The sequence below is a fragment of the Tribolium castaneum genome, chromosome 6 (assembly GCF_031307605.1).
Source record: "Tribolium castaneum strain GA2 chromosome 6, icTriCast1.1, whole genome shotgun sequence".
In the NCBI taxonomy this organism is placed as follows: domain Eukaryota; kingdom Metazoa; phylum Arthropoda; class Insecta; order Coleoptera; family Tenebrionidae; genus Tribolium; species Tribolium castaneum.
The window spans coordinates 8,725,339-8,736,389 of NC_087399.1; the positions used below are offsets into that span (position 1 = coordinate 8,725,339).

Below are 11,051 nucleotides of genomic sequence, written 5' to 3' on the forward strand. Positions count from 1 at the left end.
TTCTTTGCTTTTTTTTGTTTTCATTTTGTTTATCACATTTATTCTATTTTTGTTTAAGCATGATTTTAATTATTTCATTCTTCAACACTATTAAAATTAACGATTTTTCTCCTGTGTAAGGAAGTTTTGACTGTTTGGTGTTGCATTCAACTGGTTTTTGTGTAAATCGTTTCATTTATTTCATCTTGTCAATGATAATTAATAAAGAGTTCGATTTACACTCAAACTCGTTAAATAAATAACTATTATTTTCCTTGAATTTTCTTTTTTATTGGGTTCTTATTATTACTAATATTATTAATTATTATTATTATTATTATTATTATTATTATTATTATTATTATTAATATTTTTATAATATTCTAGAAGCTAGAAAAAAAAATAACAAAGGAAGTTAAAATTAAATGATTTGTATGTCCTAATACCAAAAATATTGGTACAATGCAAAAAATATGTTTTTCTACCTTTTATAAAATATGTGACAACATAAGTATAGTTACTTTTGTAACAAGTTGTACCTAAAATAATGTTTTTGTGGATGAATCATTCTGTTTCCGGACAAACATTTTAGGTATTTTGTTACAAAAAATTCACCTAAATGATCCGTAAAAGTTACCTTGGCAACTTTTTGGTTCTTAGTCCTAAAAGACTCATTTTAAAAAATGGCATCTCACAACTTTTTGAGTTTGAGTCTAAAAAAAACCTAATTTTAGGGACTTAAATAGGTCTTTAAATTAACCCAATTTTTATTTAAGTATTTTAAATAAATTTTGATATTAAGTTAAATCTACATATTTTCAAGCAAAATCAGATCGATCAAAATCTCGAAAAGGAATATAAAAATCAATATCATTTACATTTTAGACATTATCCCGGAATCGCTAGTACGCTAGCAATTAAAATTAATTTTAAGTCAAATTATTTTTTTTTATTTGCGAGAAGGCTGAGATCCTGTTTTTTATTTTTTTAAATAGCACTCCTACATTTCGAAACATTTTTTGAAACGTGGGAAAAAACTTTTATCTTTGTGGTAAAATAAATAATTTGTGTTAAGGGGTTTATGAATTAAGAATACTTTTAGATTAAAAACTAAAAGACTCGGTAACACTAATTTTTAAACCAATTTAATATACAAAGGACAAAAAAATCGATTAAGGGTAGCTGCTGACGCATACTTAGTTTTTTGACTTTTTCCTTCTCTTCCACAAAATTAAAAAAATTATTTCGACTAATTCCTGTTCTAAATTTTGTATTGAATTTCATTCTAAGAAATTTTGTCAAGTTTTTCTGCTGGTGTCACTTAGAAGTCAAAAACCATTTGATCTTATTATTGGACCAAATACTCGCTAGGCGATTATGACGTCATAATTTCAACTTTAAATCGGAATAACTTAAGTTAGAGAGCAGATACAGAGAAACGGTTTTGACTACTGTAATAAGCGTTTCCAGTAGTATCATTTAAGATAAAGTTGTTTTTTAAGTTGCCAATGCCTTTAAAACAAATTGGCCTAAAATTAACAATTGCAAAAACAAAAACGAACCCCTAACTTTTTTCACAGTTAGATAAGATTTTTTACAAGTTTTCAAAATTGTTTCAAAAAGTAAGGAATTCCATTTAGTGTTTTAAAGTAAGGGTAGCTAACGTCAGAGCGATGAAACTAAAGGCATATGCAGATGTATGCAGGTTTACAAGTAATTATTAATTATTTTAAAGGAAGCATAATGATTTGAAGGGAATACAAGGATGTACAAAAAATTAAAGGATGTAAAAGGGTAAAGGAAAGACGTAGTTCTGTTTTTTCTTGGTGGCGAGTCCGGCCCTGCCGCGACGTGAAAAAGGGCTCACGTGGGGCCGAACTGAGACGTGAGATGAGGTCTCAGTGCTATAAATTGGGGTTTGACAGCCCCCGGTTTTATTTTTAAAATCGGCCACTGCCACGATGAGATAAACCCAACAGCCTTGACATTTATTTTAAAATTCAAGGATAGTCGATTTTATCTGTAAATAAACTTGTGATTGAATTCGCTCGATTGTTGCAAAGTCCGAATTAACGATTGTGTCAATCGTCAAACGTAAACAAATCCGATTTTTCTTCCTCGCGCTGAAAACAAATGTCAACAATTTATGACAATCAAGTCCTGGAGGACTTTATTGGAAATGGCGGGTGTTGGGAGAGGGGGCAATGAAAAATCGACAGCAAACAGGAAATGTTATCTGTGTAAATATAGTGTGTGATAACGGAGATATTAAAACAATATAAAATAAAGTTGAAAACACCCAAGTTTACCTTGGGAAAAATGTCACTCAATTAATGTTAATGGCCTTAAGATTTCGACTTGTTTGAATTGATTTAGGGCGAGTTTTAGGTTGGTCACGTTGCTGGAATACGAAACAAATTAACTCGATTGCCGGATTGGGGCACGTAGGAGGTGAGCAAACACAAAAATTTCTACTCAAAAGTAATATCTCGAAATATGGCTATCGCAAACAGCAGGACACCAGGATCTGGTATTTTGCTTACTTTAGTCACAAAAAGTGTATAAACATCGTATTAATAAAAAGATAATCCAAATACATCAATGTCATCAAGCGCGAGAAACTGGAACTCAAAAATCTTACTCTTACGACATTTTAGAACATGTGATGGTTAAATGTTGTTTTGTGGAGATAAATAAAAAAAGAAATGCCACTAGCTCCAAATAAAAATAAAAAATTGTGGAAAAATTCTGAAAAACCACATACACAGAAAAAATTTATTTAACAGCAAATGCTGATTTTGTACTCACCAAGGCTCACCAAGAAATCACTGCTTACCTAACTCATGACAATCTTTATTTTTAGGACAAAATTTATAAAAAAAAACATAAAAATAAAATTCAATTTAGTTCCCGAGTTGGTTGCAATAAAAAAATTGTATACCTACAGAATAATTTAAATAAAAACTAAGAGTCTGCTGCATATTAAAAATTATTTAAAAGCAAAAATTGAAATAAATCTAAAATAAAACACAAATTGCAAGTGATATATTAAAAAAAAAGAAAAAACTACGAGTACTTCTTACAATTTCTAAAATTTTCAGCTTTTTTCTGAAAATATTGAAATGAAATACGAAATGAATTTAAGCTCAAAAAAACCTTAAAACCTAATGTCTGAAACGTGAATTTTACTAGATATAATTTTTAAGTTTCCGAAGAAGTTTCAGCATGAAACCTTGCCCGGAAACTAGAAATTGCTGTAAAATTAAAAAATTATTTCTTTGATTTTTTGCTTTAACAGGAAACCGTGAATGAAGCTGAACTGTAAAACCTGAAAATATTTAAAGATTTTAAAAATTCAATTGCTCAAATCAAGTACATAATTTGACTACAGCTTAAAACCTGTGAAACACGTAAAAACTATTGTAATTTTATTAAAAACCTGGAAACGACGTACATTGTTTTTAACGACCTTCAACTCCTGAGTGTTTTTATTTTTTCTGCATCTGCATAAAAGTAAACAAAAATGTTTACTTTTTATCTATTTATAGTCATGCAAGATCAATAAAGGTAAATAACATAATATAAAGTTGGTCAGACTCGTAGTAGTAATATACAGGGTGATTCAGAAGTACCGGAAAATTATTCAGGTGTTGATAAAGGACATCAAACTGAATTAAAAGTTTCTATGACAAAAAATTGTTTGAGCTTTTTTTCACGAGATACAGCTCTTCAAAGTTAAAGTTTTTAGTACTTCAGATCATATTTTAAGAAGTAAGAAATACATGTTGAAAAAAAGCAAATAAAATAACAAAAAAAAATGTATATAAATGTCATTAATAGAATTATTATAACTAGGTAATTATTTAGTATTATCATTTTTTATTTCATTTTATTAACATTATTTTAACTCGCACGTAAACTTGCATCTGAAAAAAATTCGATTTCGTAAAGTGAGAAAGTTTGAAAAACACTCATAACTGTTGTAATTTAAAAAAAATCAAATACTTTGCTTTCCAGACGATTGAAGCTTGAGATCTTTAAATTAAGGGCGGATTCAGGGGGGGCAAACGTCAATTTTAATTTTTTGATAAATAATATAAAAGCATAATGAACAAATGTTTTTTAAATAATTACATTAGAAGTCTTAAATGCACATTTATTAATAAATTAATAAATAAATTGTTTATTTCTAATGTGTTTTGTCTACTTTGTTTAGTTTCAGTATAAGAAAACTACAGTTTTCTGGCAACGTTTCGATTGTAATTAAGCTTCTTTAACTCGGTCATAAAAAACAATTGGCGACCTGTACAAGATTAAATTATGACCGAAACGTTGCCAAAAATTGTATTTTTTTGAGTGATAGGCTGACAGTCTAAAAAAATACGTTTCCTTATACTGAAAATAAGTTATTATCACTTAATAAAATATTGATTGCAAAAAAAATTAAAAAAGGAAATTGTTTAGAAGTCTTTTTACGTATGAATTTTTTATTATTTAAACAACTATATGTTGTATTTTATGTTGCTGTATTATTCTAACTATTAAGACTATGTGTTGTTTTTAACAAAGATATTAAATTATTTTAAAAACTTAGCATAATCTACTATTAAAAAAACAATATGATTAACTACTATGTACTATATGCAAAATGCACAAAATATTGGGTGTTTTATAAAAAAAAAAACATAAATTTACATTGTTACATTTTTTGTATTAAAAGTTTTTTTGGGCTTAAATTTTGTAAAAATTTATTTGAGCGAGGGCAAAATTTTATTCAGTAGCTTTATTACTCTAAAAATTTTTGAACACTCCCCCCCCCCCCCAAATTAATTTCTGAATACGCTCCTGTTTTAAATCAAAAGACCTTTAATCTCTCGATTTTGAGGCCCAATATAAATATTGTATTAGTCAGAATTAAAATATGAAAACAAAAAAGCTTGTAACTTGAACTTAAAATCAAATGAAAAGCCTCCAAAACTCGGTTATAATTTTGCGATACGTGTGAAAGAAGTAATAAACCGCTGACAAAACACAAAAGGGTTTTTTTATTAAGCATGCTGGGAAAAAAGTTAGCTTTACAAAAGGTAATAGAAATGACAGAAACACTCTCCAAGCTCGAAAAAATTGGCATAAAATGTAGCGCCATGCCATCGCTGTCTGAATTCCATTAGGGGCCCCACAATCGCATTATCCGACACAGGTGCAATTAAGAAACTCGTTTGAAAATTAACAGAATCGCTCTATAGGCTAACAGTAAATCGAACTGGCAGCAATTACCAATTCGTTCAAACCTATATCTCTTCTTCACTCATAATTCATCTTTAATTGCGTCCGCTAAAAATGTTGGGCATAATTGTGGGAAGTCATTCCTGGCATTTCACCCGATTTAAAGCACGACCAGTCGTAAATTAATCCAGAAAAAATCGTTATGAAATGTTAGGTGCGGTACGATCCACTTTGGATAATGTCAAATCGAAGGCAATTTTGTCTATAAAGTGAGAAAGGTCACAGATAAACTAACTTGTTGGTACGTTTTATTGGATTAAATACATTGTTAGGCAACTAATTAAACACGAGCTGGGGCGGTTCTTGATTCACACTCGAATATTGTATCGATTGACGAGTTTTAGCACCTTTTTCCACGAGAAAACGAGCGATTGGACTAATTAAATTTTTGTCGACATGAAAATTCTTTTTTTGAGTCATACAACTAACGAAAAATGCCACAATTGCTGTGACAATTGTACCAATGACTGAATAGTAAAAGTATGAAATTTGAAACAACCAGGGAGACTTCGATTGGTCACTGAAACAGTTTATTTGAATTAAAAAAAATAAAAATAAAAATACTAACGTTGTAGTTTCATTTCGCAAAGTTTGATTCAAACAACTGGTCGAAATGGGTTTCAAATATTGGTTTTGTCCACTTTGGGCCTGGTAATAAGTTGCTGGTAAAGCAATACTCAGACAAATCACAAATCCAGAGAGAGTACCATAAAATGCTCCCTACAATTATTATTAATTATTAAAATAAAAAAATGTGCAGTCACTAATTATGGGAGAAAATCGACATTTTGATTTCGTTAACGTTCTTTGAAAGTATTTTTATACACGTACGTATGTACCTTTAAGTACTATCTAACAACTAGAACTATTTGCAAATTCGTCGCGACGTTTCGAAACTGAGATAATGTCAAAAAAATTAAAATAAAGAAATCAGTTTGTAAATTTAATAATAATTATGTAATCGCTTGATGGAAAATAAGTTTAAATGTGCGATAATGTTTAGGCTAAATTGTAATTAAGAAAATTGAAGGCTAAATAAATTTTCTGGCTGATTCTTGACAATTCTAGCAAAATAATTAGGTTTTATGCATTAAGAAAACGTTGGTAATAAAACGCAAAAATTCGAGAATGTGTTTTTTGAGTTTTAACCTAATTGGGTCATTTTTCAAAAGCTCGGTCAATAGGCTAATCTGCGCAACTTTTAATTCATATTTTTTTGCCGAGTTTTTTTAGTCGTTTTTTTATTTTCGATGCATAATTTTTTTAAAACCTCGTATTTCAGCTAAATCACCAGAAAGTACATTGAATTTGACTTTCTATCCTAATTTTTAACTCTTTTTAATTCAAATTTTCCTGAAAACATCAATGTTAAGTTTGAAAAAGAGCTCGCTGAGATTTTTTCAAAACCACAAAAAATTGGCAAGATGAGCTGTTTTTAAGTCACTTTTATCTAATTTTTTATAGAAACTACCTCTTTTTTAAAGTTTTAAAATGTGAGCCAGACGAAACAAGTGAATCTGTGATTTTTGTTAAAATATAATGCAGAGAAAATAGAAAAATGACTCGGTTAAAAAATATCAGTAAGTACTTTTGAACGAGTACATACTTACCCAATAAAGATAGAAAAATACAATACATAATTATATGTCACTTTTAAATTTTTGAGAGGTGTCATTCAGACAAAAAAAGATACAGTTTTAAAAATCTATTAACACAAAAAAACTTTAGGTTAAAAAATTATCGATTAGGTAATTATTTAATTAATTTATTAAAGAAAGTTATTGGTTTGAATAATATGCAACTAACATTATATCATATTAATATACAGGCTGTATAAAAAATACGTGTGCTAATTTTAACTCAACAAATAATGTTTATTCTATTTTTAATTTTTTAATAAAAGTTTCTCAAATCTATTTAGATTAGAAACTCAAAAATGTGTTTAAAAGCTTAAAGAAAGTGTAGGAGTAACTCTTTTTTAACCAAAGCTTGTTAATTTTCAGCTTATTTTTGACAAAATTTACCTAAAAAAAACGAAATCGAGTTAAACAGCGAGTAAAATAAAAAGTTACATCAGCCTCATCATATCTTTTTGATTTTTATGCGTGTTTTGACCACAAGATCAAATAAATAAGTTTTAGGTTTAAAAACGCACAAAATTGAATTAAATAACATAATTAATATCATTTTTTATCAAATTTGGCGACTTTTACTTTATTCCCTCTTTTTCTTTGGCGAAAGTTTTTCGATAAAAACTTGATATGCTAACCACTCAAAAAAAGCAAAAATTACAATTTATTTCTGTCTAATTTTTTTGGTTTGAATAAAATTTTGCGAATATATCGTTGTCTAAAAGATCATGATCCTTTTAAACAGATTTTATCTAACTAGACTCGAACAAGCCTAAAATAACACTCAATTTAGTATATTTGATGACTTTTTGGTCTGTTTTTAACTAAACTTTGCATCATGATTGCGTTTTTGACTGAAAAACTTGTCTAAAAAAGCAAAAATAAAATAATTTTGGATATAAATTTTTGATTTTTATTGGCAAAAAACAAGATTTTAGCTCTTAAACGTACTTAAATCATTATAAAAAAAGCAGAAAGAACATTATTTTTGACCAAAATTTATCTCTTAGGTTTATCTCTCTTTTATCTCTTAGGTCCAGTATCTGGACACGCATTACCTTAGTAACTAACAGACTGATAAAATTTAACAGAAGTTTAATCGTATCTTAAATGGACCCTTAGGTAAAAATCAACTTATTTCAATCAATTTTTAAAAAATGTAGGTATTTTGTACTAAATTTTTCTAAACGAAATTTCGTTTTCATTTTAAAAACGTGTTTAAAATTAATACGAAAACGCAAAATTTACTAAATTTCTTAAGTTGGTAAAATTTCGATATTTTACAAAATTTCATCATATAGTTTTTTTACTGGTTGCAAACCATATCAAAACAACCAAGGACAAACAAAAAAGACAACGAATGTTTTACTCGGCTAAATTTAGTGATTTTTTTCACTATGTTTCTCATAAGAAACCAACAATATTACTACTTGCTTGAAAAATGTAATAATAATAATTTTTTTGACCAAACTTTAATCGAAAAAGTTTAATTTTTATTTTAAAAAATATAAAACTGTCTAAAAAACAAAAATAATACAATTTTTTAGCTTATTTTGGTCACTTTACTATTTACACTTAACAAACTTTACAAATAATTAAAAATAAAATACAAGAATTACTTAGTGCAAGATTTAACTTGGAATTTTTCGGTCTTCTTTAGCGAAATTTCGCAAAATAACTGATTTTAACAACACTCTGATCAAAATGGTTTTCAAAAACTTCTGTATAATGAATTTCTTTAATGAAATAGACTAGATTAAATCAATTTCGACCTAATTTCGTGATTTTTGAGCTCGGAAGCTTGAAAAAGTATAAGTGCCAATAAGAAAATGTTGTAGTTTATATTATTGGTGCAACCTCGCACAAAAATGAATTAAAATACACCATTTTCGACTTATTTTTCTGGGTTTTAGAAGTTTTTTGACCAACCCTTGTAAAATAAATGAACGTAAAATGAATGAATGTAGGCTAAAAGATTTGATATCAACTTCAACTTAATTTAGTGAATTAAATTTAAAAACAAACTAACAAATTTAATTTTTGATCACTTTCAAAGTGTCGAAACGTCGTGACGAACTTGAAAATTATTTATGTATTTATCCTAAGCATTAATTAAAAAAAATATTCCCAATAATTTTAAAGAATGTCGCACTTTTTTAACACTATTTTACGATTAATTTTGGGTGACTGTACTTGCCTTGGAGTTAATTCTTGGTACCAAAAGCCCGCAAGTGAACATCCCTAAAATAGGGCCTCCTGTCGCCCCTACTATCGTAAAAATAATGTGGAATAAAGTCCCTAAATATTGTATTACAAAAGCCAAAACTGTGCATAAAACACCAAGTCCCAGGACTGTCAATTTCAAAATTCTGCTTTCGGGGATTTCCCCTACAAATGGTTTTAAAAAATCCGAGTATATTGAACCAGACAAACAGTTCAAAATTGCTGACTGAAGACTGAAATCAATTAACATCACTGTGACCATAAGCATAAAAAGTTACCTCAAACTCGAGCTGAAAATTGCTGAAACAAAAATCCCGGAAACTCCGGGGATTTGATTCCCCACATCCATAACAAGATAAGGCAGTAACTGGTCCGGTTTTTGGATAAAATTGGCACTGACTGGGTCACAATTCCAATATTTTGCATACATAGCCAAGCCCAACAAAATACAAACAACAACAATAAAATAGTGACCAACTGTGAAAAAAATCAAGGCTTTTGACGCGCTTTCAATGTTGCGAATCGAGCGAGTTTTCTGGACAAAAATCTGATCAACACAAGTGATTGACATAAATGTGAACGAATATCCGATTACTATAATCCAAACACTGCTATGTCGCGTCGGATTTGGATCAAATCTGCAATTTGTGATCAATTTTTTTTGAGTTTCATTTTTCTAATCACCGGACTCGAAAATATCCAAACGGCCACTTGTCACCGCTTTGTGCCACATTTGCCTAAAACCGCCACTTGACCCAACTGCTAGGCCCAAAGTAGTGAGCAAAGAAGCCAAAACCACGAAAAATTGCAGCACATCGGTCCAAATAACGGTCTTAAAGCCGCCAACACTTGTGTAAAAAATGCAAACACAGCTGACCCCCACTATAATGTATTGTAGTTTAAATCCGGTGACTAGAACAATTATTGTACTTTTTTTTGGAAAAAATAGTTCTTTTTACCAGCTGATAGGGCCAAAGCCGGCGTATAAATGGTCATGGACATGAAACAGACGCAACAAATCGTGAAAATGCTTGATGCGAGTTGTCTTGCCCTTTTATCAAACCGTTTCTCCAAATATTCATAAACTGTGTCAATTTCAAGACTGTAGAACACGGGCAAATAGATGAATTTGTTGGCACAGTAGGCTATAATCATGCCAAAAATGAGCAAAAACGTGTTGGCGCCAAAACTGTACGCTTCTGAACTGTAGCTCAGAAGAATGGAAACGGAGGTGGAACTAAAAATTTCGTTTTTATTTTTCTGAATTTGATTAGATTTTTTTTACCTTGCGGTTAGTGAGACGGCAACTGGGAGAGGGCTCATCTGTTTCTTGCCTTGGAGGTACTCCGAAGGGTCTGATTGGTTGTTTTTGGCGAAGAAACCGAAATAAATACCGATTGAAATGCTAAAAAGTAGGACCAAAATGAAGATTAAGTAGTCGTACCATAGTAGTGTGAGAGAGTCCATTGCGGTCAAAAATTTGATAATGTTTTGTAATAAAGGCAATGTGTGACAAGTGTTTATTAAGAGCAATGAACGTCACGGTTTTGATAAGGGCGCATTATTTTACGTTTATCGCAAAAAGTGGAAATTTTCAAAAGAATAAAAATAGAAAAGTGACATTTAGTACCTAGTTTACACAATTTAGTGATAAATACAAGGGCAACTACTGTTTACTATTAGAATATCATTCTTAAACGGTTTTTGAGGGAGTAAACAAACTAGAGAAGACTGCAATTTTTAAAAAAGTGCATTCGGTGATCGGTCTTTTGGGCGCTGGCCTGGTAAAATTATGTGAACCACCCAGTATATTTGGGAATCTATATTTTTGAAATTCTTGGATAACTGAAGAAAAAAAGAAGAATGAATTTTTTTTACAAAATTGATTTGTCATTTGTACAGAAATCATATCACGAATTTTACAATTAAGAA

At 29.6% G+C, this 11,051-nt stretch overlaps 1 protein-coding gene across 2 annotated transcripts; it reads right to left on the reverse strand.

Moving 5' to 3' along the window:
- Positions 1 to 5,500: 5,500 nt before the first annotated feature.
- LOC659801 (sodium-coupled monocarboxylate transporter 1) lies at positions 5,501 to 10,659 on the reverse strand. 2 transcript variants are annotated; one of them, XM_064357526.1, is made up of 7 exons: positions 10,405 to 10,659; positions 10,079 to 10,356; positions 9,809 to 10,031; positions 9,398 to 9,757; positions 9,090 to 9,352; positions 5,834 to 5,981; positions 5,501 to 5,785 (listed from the first exon to the last, which is right to left on the reverse strand). In XM_064357526.1, exons 1-7 carry the CDS (start codon positions 10,584 to 10,586, stop codon positions 5,542 to 5,544), a joined length of 1,698 nt encoding a protein of 565 aa, XP_064213596.1. In that variant the 5' UTR covers positions 10,587 to 10,659; the 3' UTR covers positions 5,501 to 5,541. The 2 variants fall into 2 exon arrangements, with proteins under 2 accessions (XP_064213596.1, XP_008196565.2); XM_008198343.3 differs by having other exon boundaries at positions 5,834 to 5,985; positions 9,094 to 9,352; positions 10,405 to 10,657.
- Positions 10,660 to 11,051: the final 392 nt, after the last annotated feature.

Bases quoted from the DNA above. Each gene is read 5' to 3' on its own strand.
- LOC659801 (XM_064357526.1), bottom strand. From the start codon at position 10,586: ATGGACTCTCTCACACTACTATGGTACGACTACTTAATCTTCATTTTG. The intron at 9,758-9,808 runs GTCCGGTGATTA...CACAAATTGCAG, and splicing joins GGCCGTTTGGATATTTTCGA to ATTTGATCCAAATCCGACGC. The intron at 5,982-9,089 runs GTACAGTCACCC...AATTGTAGGGAG, and splicing joins AAGAATTAACTCCAAGGCAA to CATTTTATGGTACTCTCTCT.